The 18,273-nt window shown below is 44.2% G+C and overlaps 1 protein-coding gene across 1 annotated transcript in view; it reads right to left on the minus strand.

Annotated features, from left to right (window-relative positions):
* LOC130335812 (basic proline-rich protein-like) overlaps positions 1-5,252 on the minus strand; it is a 59,087-nt gene extending 53,835 nt beyond the window's left edge. Inside the window, exon 1 of the mRNA XM_056553908.1 lies at positions 5,085-5,252. Coding sequence (XP_056409883.1) covers positions 5,085-5,252 — 168 coding nt within the window. The remainder of the gene's footprint in view (positions 1-5,084) is intronic.
* Between the last annotated feature and the right edge of the window lie 13,021 nt (positions 5,253-18,273).

Raw genomic sequence — 18,273 nt, forward strand, 5'->3', positions numbered from 1 at the left:
AGACTTATACAGTGACTTCTATAGACTTATACAGTGACTTCTATAGACTTATACAGTGACTTCTATAGACTTATATAGAGACTTCTATAGACTTATATAGAGACTTCTATAGACTTATACAGAAACTTCTATAGACTTATCTAGAGACTTCTATAGACTTATACAGTGACTTCTATAGACTTATACAGAGACTTCTATAGACTTATATAGAGACTTCCATAGACTTATCTAGAGACTTCTATAGACTTATATAGAGACTTCTATAGACTTATATAGAGACTTCTATAGACTTATATAGAGACTTCTATAGACTTATATAGACTTATACAGTGACTTCTATAGACTTATACAGTGACTTCTATAGACTTATCTAGAGACTTCTATAGACTTATACAGAAACTTCTATAGACTTATACAGAGACTTCTATAGACTTATACAGAGACTTCTATAGACTTATACAGAGACTTCTATAGACTTATATAGAGACTTCCATAGACTTATCTAGAGACTTCTATAGACTTATATAGAGACTTCTATAGACTTATATAGAGACTTCTATAGACTTATATAGAGACTTCTATAGACTTATATAGAGACTTCTATAGACTTATATAGAGACTTCTATAGACTTATATAGAGACTTATATAGAGACTTCTATACTATACTCTCTTGGATATAATTTGTCTTCCAGCTCCTCTTCTTATCGGGCTTCTCTTGGCCTCATTCCAAGGTCTTTATCTCAGTCACGGGAGATAGTAAAGCTGGATATATAGGTTAAGGGTAACAAATATCTTTTTACAGCATTAGCAATGGTATATAAGTATATAAGTATTAATATATATTGATCGGCAGTCAGAATCATTTTAATCAACTTGTCAGTATTACTACTATTACAACTGATACTGCAAGTACTACTAATACTACTATTACTGCACAACTAATACTGCAAGTACTACTAATACTACTATTACTGCACAACTGATACTGCAAGTACTACTAATACTACTACTATTACTGCACAACTGACACTGCAAGTACTACTAATACTACTACTATTACTGCACAACTGACACTGCAAGTATTACTAATACTACTATTACTGCACAACTGACACTGCAAGTATTACTAATACTACTATTACTGCACAACTGATACTGCAAGTATTACTAATACTACTATTACTGCACAACTGATACTACAAGTATTACTAATACTACTACTATTACTGCACAACTGATACTACAAGTATTACTAATAATACTACTATTACTGCACAACTAATACTGCAAGTACTACTAATACTACTACTATTACTGCACAACTGATACTGCAAGTATTACTAATACTACTATTACTGCACAACTGATACTGCAAGTACTACTAATACTACTATTACCACTTCTCTTATTCTGTATATATACAATGCACAGTACCACTTCTCTTATTCTGTGTGTGTGTATATATATATATATACAATGCACAGTACCACTTCTCTTATTCTGTGTGTGTGTGTGTGTGTATGTGTATGTGTATATATATATATATATATATATATACACACACTCACAATGCACAGTACCACTTCTCTTATTCTGTGTGTATATATATATATATATATATATAGAGACTTCTATAGACTTATATAGAGACTTCTATAGACTTATATAGAGACTTCTATAGACTTATATAGAGACTTCTATAGACTTATATAGAGACTTCTATAGACTTATATAGAGACTTCTATAGACTTATATAGAGACTTCTATAGACTTATATAGAGACTTCTATAGACTTATATAGAGACTTCTATAGACTTATATAGAGACTTCTATAGACTTATATAGAGACTTCTATAGACTTATATAGAGACTTCTATAGACTTCTATAGAGACTTCTATAGACTTATATAGAGACTTCTATAGACTTCTATAGAGACTTCTATAGACTTCTATAGAGACTTCTATAGACTTATATAGAGACTTCTATAGACTTATATAGAGACTTCTATAGACTTATATAGAGACTTCTATAGACTTATATAGAGACTTCTATAGACTTCTATAGAGACTTCTATAGACTTATATAGAGACTTCTATAGACTTCTATAGAGACTTCTATAGACTTCTATAGAGACTTCTATAGACTTATATAGAGACTTCTATAGACTTATATAGAGACTTCTATAGACTTATATAGAGACTTCTATAGACTTATATAGAGACTTCTATAGACTTATATAGAGACTTCTATAGACTTATATAGAGACTTCTATAGACTTATATAGAGACTTCTATAGACTTATATAGAGACTTCTATAGACCAAACAAAAAAGTTGGTATAAAATTCTTTCTCAGCAGGAAACCCAGGATCTCAGCGAATTCTGTTTATTATACGGAAGTAGATTGGGGAGATTAGTTATCACGCTCTATTTTGATTGGTTATTTGAGTTTTGTGTCATTTGCATATTATCGTTCATTTCTCTCTTGGATATAATTTGTCTTCCAGCTCCTCTTCTTATCGGGCTTCTCTTGGCCTCATTCCAAGGTCTTTATCTCAGTCACGGGAGATAGTAAAGCTGGATATATAGGTTAAGGGTAACAAATATCTTTTTACAGCATTAGCAATGGTATATAAGTGTATATATATATATATTAGTATATATAAGTATATAAGTATTAATATATATTGATCGGCAGTCAGAATCATTTTAATCAACTTGTCAGTATTACTACTATTACTGCTACAACTGATACTGCAAGTACTACTAATACTATTACTGCACAACTGACACTGCAAGTACTACTAATACTACTATTACTGCTACAACTGATACTGCAAGTACTACTAATACTACTATTACTGCACAACTGACACTGCAAGTACTACTAATACTACTATTACTGCACAACTGATACTGCAAGTATTACTAATACTACTATTACTGCACAACTGATACTACAAGTATTACTAATACTACTATTACTGCACAACTGACACTGCAAGTACTACTATTACTACTATTACTGCACAACTAATACTGCAAGTACTACTAATACTACTACTATTACTGCACAACTGATACTGCAAGTACTACTAATACTACTACTATTACTGCACAACTGACACTGCAAGTACTACTAATACTACTATTACTGCACAACTGACACTGCAAGTATTACTAATACTACTATTACTGCACAACTGATACTGCAAGTATTACTAATACTACTATTACTGCTACAACTGATACTGCAAGTACTACTAATACTACTACTATTACTGCACAACTGATACTGCAAGTATTACTAATACTACTATTACTGCTACAACTGATACTGCAAGTACTACTAATACTACTATTACTGCACAACTAATACTGCAAGTATTACTAATACTACTATTACTGCACAACTGATACTACCAGTACTACTAATACTACTACTGCTATAACTGACACTGCAAGTATTACTAATACTACTATTACTGCTATAACTGATACTACTACTACTATTATTACTGCACAACTGATACTGCAAGTACTACTAATACTACTATTACTGCACAACTGACACTGCAAGTACTACTAATACTACTATTACTGCTACAACTGATACTACAAGTAATACTAATAATACTTCTATTACTGCTACAACTAATACTACAAGTATTACTAATACTACTATTACTGCACAACTGATACTACAAGTACTTCTAATACTACTACTATTACTGCTACAACTGACACTACAAGTAATACTAATAATACTTCTATTACTGCTGCAACTAATACTATAAGTATTACTACTACTATTACTGCACAACTGATACTACAAGTACTACTAATAATACTTCTATTACTGCTACAATTAATACTAATACTACTACTATTACTGCTACAATTAATACTACAAATACTACTAATAATACTACTAATAATACTACAAGTACTACTACTACTACTACTACAAGTATTACTAATACTACTAGAACACATTTCTCCTACTATTAGTACAAATACAAAGAAGAATGCTACACATTTTGTTACTACTGTTAATAATACGACCAGTAATAGTACAGCTTCAACGACTATAGCCACCACTAATACTACAACTATACAGTATCTACAATAAGTGAGTCCACCCTTCACATACTATATATATATATATATATATATATATATATATATATATATATATCTCCCACTGTGTCATCACTGAAGAAATTACACTCTGCTACAATGTATAGTAGTGACGGTGGGTGGAAGAGACCCTACAGTGGTTTCGCAGGACAGGTTCCACTCAAAACAGTTGAGTGCACATGCCCAGCATCATATCTTTGGGAAACAGATGTATGTGTGCTGCCAGTATTGCTGCAGAGGTTGATAGGGTGCTCAGACCATATGCCACACACTGCATCAGATTGGTTTGCATGGCTGTAGCCCCAGAAGGAAGTAGAAGAAACAACCAGTAATACTTATCCCTTCTACTAACACCACTACAGTAATACTTACACCTTCTAACAATACTACAATAATACTTACACCTTCTACTAACAATACTACAGTAATACTTACACCTTCTACTAACACCACTACAGTAATACTTACACCTACTAACACCACTACAATAATACTTACACCTTCTACTAACAATACTACAGTAATACTTACACCTTCTACTAACAATACTACAGTAATACTTACACCATCTACTAACACCACTACAGTAATACTTACACCTACTAACACCACTACAATAATACTTACACCTTCTACTAACAATACTACAGTAATACTTACACCTTCTACTAACAATACTACAGTAATACTTACACCATCTACTAACACTACTACAGTAATACTTACACCTTCTACCAACACCACTACAGTAATACTTACACCTTCTACCTACACCACTACAGTAATACTTACACCTTCTACCTACACCACTACAGTAATACTTACACCTTCTACCTACACCACTACAGTAATACCATCTCATCTTCACGCAGTTACTAGTACTCTTTGTAGTTGTGCAGAGTCGCTGAGCTTCGTTCCTCTGTATCGGTGCAGATTATTATTACACTTCCTCTTCTTTTTCTGCCGACCACAAACGTCTCATTAGCCGAAACCTCCAGACCACAAAAAAAGCGTCTGATGTTCTTGTCCTGACTGCTCAGCCATGGCGCCTCTTCGTGTGGAGGATACAATGTATCTTCTGTCTTCCTGTTATGTTCAGGGGGATTATTCATCTCCCCCGAGCTTCATCCTCTAATACTTCTCCCGTATTACACTCCGAATATTTATCCCTCAGTATATTATATGTGTGATAACATACAGGACACCAGAGCTGTAATCACATGTATATTATATCAGTGATGTCATACAGGGGGCGGGGCTGTGATCACATGTCATTATATTACTATTATATCAGTGATGTCATACAGGGGGCGGGGCTGTGATCACATGTCATTATATTACTATTATATAATATCAGTGATGTCATACAGGGGGCGGGGCTGTGATCACATGTCATTATATTATTATATTATATCAGTGATGTCATACAGGGGCGGGGCTGTGATCACATGTCATTATATTACTATTATATTATATCAGTGATGTCATACAGGGGGCGGGGCTGTGATCACATGTCATTATATTACTATTATATTATATCAGTGATGTCATACAGGGGGCGGGGCTGTGATCACATGTCATTATATTACTATTATATTATATCAGTGATGTCATACAGGAGGCGGGGCTGTGGTCACATGTCATTATATTACTATTATATTATATCAGTGATGTCATACAGGGGGCGGGGCTGTGATCACATGTCATATTACTATATTATATCAGTGATGTCATACAGGGGGCGGGGCTGTGATCACATGTCATTATATTACTATTATATTATATCAGTGATGTCATACAGGGGGCGGGGCTGTGATCACATGTCATTATATTACTATTATATTATATCAGTGATGTCATACAGGAGGCGGGGCTGTGATCGCAAGTCATTATATTACTATTATATTATATCAGTGATGTCATACAGGGGGCGGGGCTCTGATCACATGTCATTATATTATATCAGTGATGTCATACAGGGGGCGGGGCTCTGATCACATGTCATTATATTATATCAGTGATGTCATACAGGGGGCGGGGCTGTGTTCACGTCATTATGTTACTATTATATTATATCAGTGATGTCATACAGGGGGCGGGGCTGTGTTCACGTCATTATGTTACTATTATATTATATCAGTGATGTCATACAGGGGGCGGGGCTGTGTTCACGTCATTATATTACTATTATATTATATCAGTGATGTCATACAGGGGGCGGAGCTGTGATCACATGTCATTATATTACCATTATATCAGTGATGTCATACAGGTGGCGGGGCTGTGATCACATGTCATTATATTACTATTATATCAGTGATGTCATACAGGGGGCGGGGCTGTGTTCACGTCATTATATTACTATTATATTATATCAGTGATGTCATACAGGGGCGGGGCTGTGTTCATGTCATTATATTACCATTATATCAGTGATGTCATACAGGGGGCGGGGCTGGGATATCCTGTCACACTTGACATTCGGGCAGGATCTGTATATTGTGGGTGTTGTGCAGGTTGACCTGGTTTGCAGTGATGATATCTCGCCCTTGTTATGACTCTTGGCAGCGTTGTGCGCACTAATCAGCTTGTGTACACACGATTAAACGTGCCCTTACACCGCCGTGTGCCAGGCCGGGTGGTGCGGAGCGGCTTATGTAGGGCTCTGACTGTTCACCCACATAGACAGACTGTAATAATGTTTGGGGGCCCCTCATAATGTCATGGACTTGTCTCCCTCAACAATGTGAACTGATACAATAAGAGGCATCAATGGTGAAACTACTGCACAAAGTCCAGAGCTGCTCAATTCTACCTGCTTCAGAGCTGAAACCTCCCAGTGTTTCCTGCTTGTTCAGTGTCATCTAACAACAGGGAAAACTAAGTGCCCCCGTAATAAAGGGGCTCAGCTAAGCTGCTTCAGTAGAATCTGTCCACAAGATTACTGACTCTTTCCAATATCTACCAGCAGAATAGGGAGTGCAGCTCTGGAGTACAACACAGGATACAACTCAGGATCAGTACAGGATAAGTAATGTAATGTATGTACACAGTGACCTCACCAGCAGAATAGTGAGTACAGCTCTGGGGTATAATACAGGATATAACTCAGGATCAGTACAGGATAAGTAATGTAATGTATGTACACAGTGACCCCACCAGCAGAATAGTGAGTACAGCTCTGGAGTATAATACAGGATATAACTCAGGATCAGTACAGGATAAGTAATGTAATGTATGTACACAGTGACCCCACCAGCAGAATAGTGAGTACAGCTCTGTGTATAATACAGGATATAACTCAGGATCAGTACAGGATAAGTAATGTAATGTATGTACACAGTGACCTCACCAGCAGAATAGTGAGTACAGCTCTGGGGTATAATACAGGATATAACTCAGGATCAGTACAGGATAAGTAATGTAATGTATGTACACAGTGACCTCACCAGCAGAATAGTGAGTACAGCTCTGGGGTATAATACAGGATATAACTCAGGATCAGTACAGGATAAGTAATGTAATGTATGTACACAGTGACCTCACCAGCAGAATAGTGAGTACAGCTCTGGGGTATAATACAGGATATAACTCAGGATCAGTACAGGATAAGTAATGTAATGTATGTACACAGTGACCTCACCAGCAGAATAGTGAGTACAGCTCTGGAGTATAATACAGGATATAACTCAGGATCAGTACAGGATAAGTAATGTAATATATGTACACAGTGACCTCACCAGCAGAATAGTGAGTACAGCTCTGGGGTATAATACAGGATATAACTCAGGATCAGTACAGGATAAGTAATGTAATGTATGTACACAGTGACCTCACCAGCAGAATAGTGAGTACAGCTCTGGGGTATAATACAGGATATAACTCAGGATCAGTACAGGATAAGTAATGTAATGTATGTGCACAGTGACCTCACCAGCAGAATAGTGAGTACAGCTCTGGAGTATAATACAGGATATAACTCAGGATCAGTACAGGATAAGTAATGTAATGTATGTACACAGTGACCTCACCAGCAGAATAGTGAGTACAGCTCTGGAGTATAATACAGGATATAACTCAGGATCAGTACAGGATAAGTAATGTAATGAATGTACACAGTGACCTCACCAGCAGAATAGTGAGTGCAGCTCTGGAGTATAATACAGGATATAACTCAGGATCAGTACAGGATAAGTAATGTAATGTATGTACACAGTGACCTCACCAGCAGAATAGTGAGTACAGCTCTGGAGTATAATACAGGATATAACTCAGGATCAGTACAGGATAAGTAATGTAATGTATGTACACAGTGACCTCACCAGCAGAGTAGTGAGTACAGCTCTGGGGTATAATACAGGATATAACTCAGGATCAGTACAGGATAAGTAATGTAATGTATGTACACAGTGACCTCACCAGCAGAATAGTGAGTACAGCTCTGGGGTATAATACAGGATATAACTCAGGATCAGTACAGGATAAGTAATGTAATGTATGTACACAGTGATCTCACCAGCAGAATAGTGAGTACAGCTCTGGGGTATAATACAGGATATAACTCAGGATCAGTACAGGATAAGTAATGTAATGTATGTACACAGTGACCTCACCAGCAGAATAGTGAGTACAGCTCTGGGGTATAATACAGGATATAACTCAGGATCAGTACAGGATAAGTAATGTAATGTATGTACACAGTGATCTCACCAGCAGAGTAGTGAGTACAGCTCTGGAGTGCTGACCAATTAGTTGTGGGTGTGGTCGTGCTTCAGCTGTGCTGTGTGTGTCTGCTGTGTCTCCTGAGCTCCAGGGATTTCCATCTGTTCCACCTGGGGCCTGCTTCCTCCTCCCCAGGGAGGGAGTGGGTTTCCAGGCATGAGTGAGGGAGGCGAGGCCCAGGCTTCTGCTCCTCGGACTAGGCCGCAGGGGAGCAGTAGAAGCCAGCAAGCGGCCTGTACATCGGAGGATTTGGGGGTGAGGCGTTCTACTAGGAGTCGCAGCAATGCTGCTCCAACTCCCCCCACAGAGGTGAGAAGCTGCAAGGCTGGATCCTCCTCGGAAAAGCTGGGTGCAGCCAGCGGAAAGCTGGGTTTGTCTGGAAGAAGGCAGAGTGCTCACGGAGGTGAAGCCGACCTCAGTGACGGGCTGGGGAGTGCTGAGGATCCGGGAGTATATTTCCACCTGTACCTCCCGGGTAAAAAGTCACCTCCGTGAGTATGAAGACGCCTGTAAGGCCATCAGGAGGCTCCGAGAGGAACTGCGCTGTGCCCGTGCCAGGGCTAAGGTAACTCCAAAAAGGAAAAAGACAGAGATCCAGGGGCAGATAAAGACACTAATGTCTGAAATACAAGTTTTGGAGGAGAGGAGAGCCGAATTATTGGAGAAGAGTGGTCCATTTAAAGAGAAACTGGAAAATGAGGAGCGCTTCAGGGTGAAAGAAGAAGATAAAAAATAAAAGGTTGATGGGGCTGCAACCTGAGAGCCAGGTGGATGATGTGGAGGAGATGGAGGAAGAACAACAGCCAGATCCACCTGGTGGCCTGCGGCAACAGCAGCAGGCCCCGTACAGTGGGCCCCCTGCTGCACAGCAACCAGCAGTATCACCTGCCGACTCAGGGGAGGACAGTGACAGCAGCTACCAGGGAGGGGCGCTAATGGCCCAGATCCGCATGCTGGAATCCCCAGTGTGTCCTCAGAACCTGATGTTTGGAGATGAGCTCCCAAATGAGGCACCTGGGGATAAGAAGAAAAAGAAGACCAAGCCAAAGCAGCAAGAAGTGGTGAGTTACATCTACACCCCCCTCCCTGTAAACCCTGAGTCGGCCGCAGGGTCAGCTCATTGTGCAAGCCCCGTTACCCAGCCCAGCCCGTGTTCTGTGGTGGACTCGGTGCAAAGGTGCGGGGAGAGTACAGATACTAAAAGGGCGCAGAGCTCCATGCCTGTTTGCAGTAGCAGGGATGGAGCAGAGAAGGCATCGGCCGAAAGGCCGTACAGTGAGGGCGGCCCAGCGGTGGGCAGAGAGGCAGACTCCGGTGCTGTAGTTCGCTCCCCTGTGGGAGAGGGGGGTGACTCAGTGCCGGAGGTAACAAAGGGCATAACGGACACTCCCAAAAGTGAAGAAAAACGTTTGTTTTGTATTGGTGCCGCTGATCCCATTGATCAGCGGCGCCATGAAAAGACTGGAGATGATGCTGATGAGGCGGAGGGCACTAATAAGAACAGGGCTGGGGCCTCCTCTAGACCGGGCAAGCATGCTGCCCGGTCCCTTAAAGGGCCAGCGGAGGTTGTCCCAGCCCTAGTGCCCCGTGATGCTGAGGCCGGATTATCTGTTTCTGGTCCAGCCAGTGTGAATGAGAAGGTAAATGGGGGTACGGGGTATATGACTGGGGAGCGGATGGAGGTTAATATTATTGGAGAAGGTGATTTTGCTGTTGCTGAAATTAGGGGTGGTGATGGGACTACAGATGATGTTATTGGAAACAATGTTGTTGGGGGAAGTGCTAATGTTGTTATTGGGGGTGGTGGGGATGTTGTCATTAGAAGTGGTGTAGGGTCTGGTCCGGTTGCCCCCCCCAGTGGTGACAGACCATAGGAGTTATGCCAATGTCACTGCTGGGGGAAGTAGAATACTTTCCTCGTCTCCTGACTCTAGGGACGGTTTATTGCAGCGACGTCTCCTGGAGGCTCTGAAAAAGGGGGAAAGGTCGATTAATGTAGAGGGTAGAGCAGTTGATCTGTCCTTCTGGATAGAGAGACACGGTCTCTCTGCCTTCCGAGAGGAAAGAGGGGGCGATACTGTGTGGTCCCTCCCAACAGCCGGGGCAGGTAGTAACCGTAGGAATGTGGTCCGTCTTCGGTGGCAGGGCGAAGATATGTGTCCTTCAAGGACGAAAGTGGTTGAGCTCTTGCTAAAGATGGGCTTCAAGGCAGTTGATATCTTTGCCTTGATACATCCCTACGGTGCTCCTGAATTCGATATCAGTTTTGTTCGGCCAGAGGGGCTTGAGCTTTTCTGGTCGAATTATGAATTGGTAAAGAATGAGCCCGGCTGGCGAGACTTTGCCGTACAGGCATTGTCTCGTCAAAACGAAATCAAGAGAGTGACCGTTTTGACCCGTAACGAATCACTCTCTTGTGTTGACATCATCACCTGGTTAGGACGGTATGGCGAGGTAATGGGGGTCCCGCAGAAGAACAGGGACGAGTTTGGCATCTGGTCAGGAGCCTGGACGTTTCTGGTAAAACTTAAACGTTCAGGAAATACAGTTACCCATATTCCATCCTCTGCCTTTCTCGGTAGGGATCGTATCCAGATTTTCTACCGGGGTCAGCCGAAGCTCTGTCACAGATGTGGTGACCCCACACACTTCAGTGCAAACTGTACGGTGCAGAAATGTGCCTTGTGTGGGGGTGTAGGCCATCTTGCCGCATCTTGTGCAGAGATTAGGTGTCACCTGTGTGGTGACTTAGGTCACCCATTCAGTCGTTGTCCTTGTTCTTTCGCTAATGCAGTCTTGTCCCCAGCGGGTGAAGATCACGAGCCGGAATCTGCTGGGGAGGGGACTAGCAGGGGTGGAGGAACTGAGGGGTCAGTGAGGAACAGCAAGAGAAAGACACCAGCCCAACTAAGACGTCTTGATAAACGCCAAAGGGATAGGGTGATGGGGAAAGCCCGGGTTACTGGGACGACCTCTCATTCTGTCCCAGAGGCCAACCTTGCTGCTGAGACCCTGAGGGATGGCGAGCTGAATGAGGAGGTCAGGAGGATCCAGAATGAGGAAGGTGCCATCTCCTCAGATAGCGTGGAGGAGGATGATGGGGGATGGCAGAAGGAGACATGAAAGCGGGGTACAAGTAAAAAAAAAAAAGGGAGATTTAAGATCTTCTCCCACCCTGGTCCAGGTGCCACAGGAAGGCAAAACTGACTCCCCTCTGGTTGGCCTTTCCAATCGATTCCGACCCCTCAGGGACATCTCCTCCTCTTCTTCGGAAGGGGAGGATGAGGGGGAGGTGGCAGAGGGGCTTCCAGGGGGCGCCGAGTCCTCTTCCCCTGGGGAGGTTATGTCCTCGGGGGAAGGGACTGGCCTAGAATCCGGAGACGAGGAAAGTAAAACGACGTCTGGTGAGATGGACACTTCCATTTCTCTAAAGAGGGTGAAGAGTTCTTCTGATGTGGAGGGTGAGAAGGGGAGTGGGAAAAAGAAAGCTGTTTAACTCAATCACCCTTGATGGCGGCACCCTCTCCGTTGACGCTGGCGTCCATTAATGTCGCCAGCATTAAGTCAGATACAGCTCGATTTGCGGCCTATGATTTTTTTGCCCATATTAATGCTGATATTTTATTTTTGCAGGAGACCAGGCTAACAGACATGTCATCTATCTACAAGGCTAAAAGAGAGTGGAGGAATGGGCCCTCCTACTGGTCTCTTGGGGCCGAGCCGTATAGCGGAGTGGCGGTCCTTTTTACCGCAGCGGTAGAATGCCGACGGGTTATCGAGTTAGAAATGGGGAGGTGCCTGATCTTAGATGTCCTCATGAGGGGACAAGAACTTCGCCTTATTAACATCTACGGCCCACAGTCTAAGTGGGACCGGAAGTGCCTCTTTATGAGGATCAAGCCCTATCTTTTTACAAGTCGGCAGGTGGTCTTTGGAGGGGACTTCAATGCTGTCACGAGGCCCCAAGACAGGGGAGGTGCCAGAGACAAGCTGACTTATGATAGCGTCGCCCTTAATAGCATAGCGAGTGAGGCTCGCCTGGTGGATGTCCACATCCGGCACACCCCAGGCCACGCGGGATTCACCTATCATAGGGGTAGTTGTAGGTCTAGGATAGACAGGTTTTATTTAAAGGAGGAAGCCGTCTCTTCAGCAGTGTCTGTTGTTGAGGTGGAGTTCTCCGATCACTGTTTAATTTTGTTTTCTCTGAATGTCACAGAGACCCCCCGGATGGGTAAAGGTTATTGGAAGCTGAATTCGTCTCTCTTGGAAGAAGCGGAGATAAGACAGTCCTTTGAGGATTTTCTTCAGAGCCAGGTACCATTGCTGGGCCTTTGTAACAGTAAATCAGAGTGGTGGGAGATCTTCAAGGAAAGGGTTGCGAGATTCTTCCGCCAGCTCTCGGGCCTCAGAAGCCTAAACAGGTACCGTTTGTATCAGGGCCTGAGGAAGAAACTTGAGCACCTTGTCTCGACTGGAGGTAGCCGAGAGGATATCTCCAGAGTGAAGTCCTTGTTGATGAAGTGCCAGTACGATAGGCACGCATCTTTGGTTTTTGAGAGGGATTACGGGAAGTACCGCTCGCCCGACCCTTACAGAAACTGCAAGATGTCAGTGAGTAGTAAAGTGGTCTCAGGACTGATTGATAGTACGGGATCCTTGAAGAGGTCCAGATCAGGGATCCTGGAGGTCGTCAGATCCTTCTACTCGCACCTCTTGGGAAGGAAGGATCTAGATCGAGATAAGGTATCAGCTTTCTTGGCTGAAACCATCCCTGAACCAGGAGTAGACCCCTCTCTTGACGTTTTGACAGAGATGATCCGGGAAGAGGAAGTCAGGATGGCTATTGATGGGCTTGCCCTCAAGAAGTCACCCGGTCCGGATGGCTTAACATCTGAGTTCTATAAGACCTTTAAGGACCCTTTGGTTCCCCTCTTGACTGCGGTTTTTAATGAGTGTCTATCCTCGGGCACTTTGCCAAAGTCAATGAGGAGGTCAGCGCTGATCATCCTGTCAAAGGGTAAAGACCCGTCCCACATTGAGAATTGGCGTCCCATAGCACTTCTCAATGCGGACAGAAAGATTCTGGCAAAAGTGCTGTTTAACCGGCTGGTGGAGTTTGCACCCCGGCTCCTTTCGGGGGCTCAGCATTGCTCTGTTCCGGGCCGCAGTACATTTAGTGCTGTGCTCAGTGTCCGAGAGGCTGTGGAGCAGGGTAGGGCTGGCCACTGGAAGGGGTACTTGCTGTCCTTGGATCAGGCAAAAGCGTTTGATCGGGTTAACCATGAGTACCTCTGGTCTGTCCTTCTGAGATATGGCCTGCCGGGGGGTTTTGTTGATTGGCTTAAGACCTTGTATGTAGGGGCAGAGAGTTTCCCGCTTGTGAATGGTTGGATTGGCCGCTCTTTTGAGGTTGGGTCTGGTGTCCGTCAGGGTTGTCCTTTGAGCCCTTTGCTGTACGTGTTTGCAATCGATCCTTTCCTTAGAAGGATTGATTGTGGACCGTTGGCGGGAGTGAGAATGGACCTGGCGGTGCCGGATTCGGCTCTGAGGGCGGTAGCGTACGCTGATGATATCACCGTGTTTGTCTCCTCACAAGAGGAGGGCAGATGGGTGATGTCAGAGGTGGACCGCTACTCGGAGGTATCCGGGTCCAAGATCAATCAGGATAAGTGTGAGAGTCTCTGGCTGGGAGGGGGAGATCCTGATTTTAACCTCCCGGACGCCCTTCCAGAGCCCCAGGAATCCGCAAAAGTCCTCGGCATCGAATTTGGTCACGGGGATTACCCCAAACAAAACTGGGACAGCAGGCTTAAGATCGCCACTCAGAAGGTGGATCAGTGGAAGGGTTGGTCTTTGACCCTCCGGGAAAGGGTTAACCTGATGAAAACTTTCCTGCTCCCTTTGCTGATATATCTGGGCAGTGTATGCATGTTGCCAGAACCTCTTTGGACCCGGGTCTACAGTGTGTTCTTCCAAATGTTATGGGGGAATAGACTGAACCTAGTGAAGAGGGAGGTTACTTACCGTACAAGGAGACTGGGGGGGTTGTGTATGGTCAACCCCGTGGTATTCCTAGTGAATACCTTTCTTAAGACCAATATAGCAAACCTCTGGTCAGAGAGGGCTCCTCCGTGGGTATCCTCCTGTAGGGGATGGTTTCGGCCTTTCTTCCAGGAATGGGAGACAGGAGGGCAAGTGAAGGATCTTCGCACACCACACGGGCATCTCCCGGCTTATGCTACCCCGGTTCTGAAGGTTATTCGTCGGTGGGGTCTGGGGATGTGGGAGATTAGGACTCTGTCGAGGAAATTCCTTGACAAGAGGGTCCTGTCTTCTCATTTCCAGAGGCCATTGGCGCTCAAGGACTGCCCAAGTCGGGATCTGGAGGTGGGTTTAGAGCTTTTGAATTCTATCAGGATCCCCTTGAAGTTTTGGGACTTGACTTGGCGCTGCTTCCATGGGAAACTGTGTGTGAGGGACAATCTGAAGTGCAGGAGCTCTGATGACCGGGGATGTCCCCGCGAAGAGTGTGGAGGCATGCTGGAAAGCATGGAGCATTTTCTGCTTCATTGTCCCTTTAACACAGAGGTTTATAACAGGGTGGGCGCTTCCATTGGTTGGCCTCGGCTGGCCAGTCTCTCCTATGCGGAATGGGCCTATGGGGAATTCAGAAACCTTGGAGGCTGGGACCGGTGCACTTTATTCCTAGTCAGCTCAGTGGTCAGGTATTACACGTGGAACGCACGGTGTTTAGTGTCGACGCAGCGTAAAATCCTCCCTGTGGGTGAGGTGGTTAGGAACATTCTTGGTGACCTGGTGAAGGTGCGTTCTCTGGAGTACGAGAGGCTGGGTGCTGGCAGGGCCTCTCGTCTGTGGAGGGGCTCTGCCTTTAAAGTGCCTTAGCCTGTCGTCTCCCCCTGGTGGTGGGCTGATGTTGGCACATGAGTCTTTTTGTTTTGTGCTGTAGATATATGGTGATATAGGGCTTGCAGGCACTGAACTTGAGCTTTAGGGGTTTGTGTGATTGAAAAGCCTTATTGTTGTTTGTTGTTTGGTTTGTATAGTTTGTATTATTTTGTATATATTTGCTTTGTTTGTACATTTATGTATATGTGTATATATGTATATATATTGTATTTTTTTTTTTTTCTAGGGGTTGTGTTGTGTTGGGGTTTAGTGTTAGGTTGGGTGGTGGGTAGATGGGGGGAGGGGGGATTCTGTGTGGGACTTTTTATTTAAAAAAATAAATAAGTAAAATCCTGGACTGGTTCATGGACGTCTGTTATCATGTACTGGGGGCATGGGATGCGGGACCAGCTCAGGGCCAAAAAAAAAAATAAATAAATAAAAAAAAAAAAAAAATTGTATATTCTGTTTTTCTGTTTGCGGTGTTTGTTGGTGGTTTGACACATATTTATTATATTTATTATTTTGGGTGGGGAAATGCAACCGGACCAGTTTTTAGTTATTATTGTTGTTATTATTATTACTGTAAGTATTATTATTATTGTAGAGTGTTTAGTAGTGGTTGTTATTATAGCGGTGTGTTTGGTGAGAATGAGGCTGGACCAGAAGATACTTGGTTGGACATTTTTGGACTAATATGGACTCATTATTGTATATATTATACAGGTGTATGTTGTTTGTATTATTGTTATGGTGATGTTCGTTCTTTTTGTAATGTTTTATATTTTTTAATAAAAGATCTACAGGATATAACTCAGGATCAGTACAGGATAAGTAATGTAATGTATGTACACAGTGACCTCACCAGCAGAATAGTGAGTACAGCTCTGGAGTATAATACAGGATATAACTCAGGATCAGTACAGGATAAGTAATGTAATGTATGTACACAGTGACCTCACCAGCAGAATAGTGAGTACAGCTCTGGAGAGAGGTTGTGTTCTGCTGAGCTCCTGAGTCTTCCAGTGAAGCAGTGATTTCCATCCGCCCCTCCCCAGGTGTGTGGCAGATACCTGGGTAGAGGGTTTTCCTGCTATGGAGCCCCAGGAGGCTTCATCTTGCACTCCCCGTACCCGGCCGGCGGTGGGTGCAAAGGAAAATGCGACGGCCAGCAGCCAGGATGGGGTGAGACGATCCACCAGGGCCCATCGCCATGTGGGGCCCCCTCCCCCATCCCCAGCTGGGAGCTGCAAGGCTTCCAGCAAAAGTTCCTCTGGGAAAAGAAGCTCATCCAGGCAGAGGAGTGGAGTGAAGGCTTCTACCTCAGGCTCCTCAGAACCCCAGCAATGGGGGGTCAAGGGGCCAAGGGAATCCCTGGAGACTTTTGGTTCAAGAATCCAGGCAAAGATGGCCCAATATGAGCAACTTGGGAAACAGCTTCGTGGTCTTAGAGAAGACATAAAGTTTACAACTTACCAGGCGGATACAGCAGCCAAGGGCAAGAGAGCAGCGTTCACTGCAAAGGTGAGAGCACTAAAGAAAGAGGTGGAGGAGATTGTGCAGCTGAGAGCAGACATTGTGGCTGGAGCCGGCTTCTTCAGTGAGAAGATACTTAATGAGGAGAGGTTCCCCAAAAAGGGGGTCTCCAGAGGTTCAGAAAAAGAAAGTCACCAAGATGAGAGTGAGGAGGAGGAGGAGATGGAGGGAGGTGAGGAGGGGGATGTGAGTGAGGGGGATATGGACACGGGTTCTGTTTGCACCACCACCACTGTTACCCCAGACCCCCCACTTACCCTCAGTGAGGACTATATAAACCCGGCTCAGGTGGCCTTACCTCCCTCCAGTGAGGAGGATGATGATGATGGCAGTGACTGTAGTGATTGCAGCGGCTTGGCAGATGGGGGTCTCCTGCAGGCAATTGTTATGCAGGAGTCCCCCACTCGTCTAGAAAATTTTTCTTTCGGGGATGATTTGGGCCCAGAGGAGAAGAAAAAAGCGAAGGGCAAGAAGAGGAAGAAGACACAGGCAGTGAAGTTTGTCTTTGCTCCCTTCCAGCAGCCTGGGTCGGCTGAAAAGTCGGTTCAGGGTGCTGGGTCCCCCAATCTGCCAGACCCCGTTTCTGTAGTGGAGCGGGGCCAGCATGGGGGATACAGTAGTGCACCCAAAATGGCCGCGGGTGCTATAGAAAAAAAAGGGCACCCTCCTGTGAGGGGGGAGGGTGTCCAGGCACCAGAAAATAGCGGCAGATTTACCAATTTGGGGGGCGGTCCCCCGATTGAAGCTGGCAGTATAGGTCCTGGCACCGCGGGGCACTCCCCTGTGAGGGGGGGGAGTGTCCGGGTGCCGGACCTTGTTGGTTCAGGGGGCGGTCCCCTAGGTTACTCAGTTGGTACCAGTTCTGGCGCGTCGGGACTCTCCCCTGTGAAGGGGGAGGTTCTGCGCCCGTCAGCTGCAGTAAGCGGGGCGGGAGTGCATCCGGTGGGACAGCTCCCGCCAAAATCT

This window comes from Hyla sarda, unplaced genomic scaffold (genome assembly GCF_029499605.1).
Source record: "Hyla sarda isolate aHylSar1 unplaced genomic scaffold, aHylSar1.hap1 scaffold_457, whole genome shotgun sequence".
NCBI classification, from domain to species: domain Eukaryota; kingdom Metazoa; phylum Chordata; class Amphibia; order Anura; family Hylidae; genus Hyla; species Hyla sarda.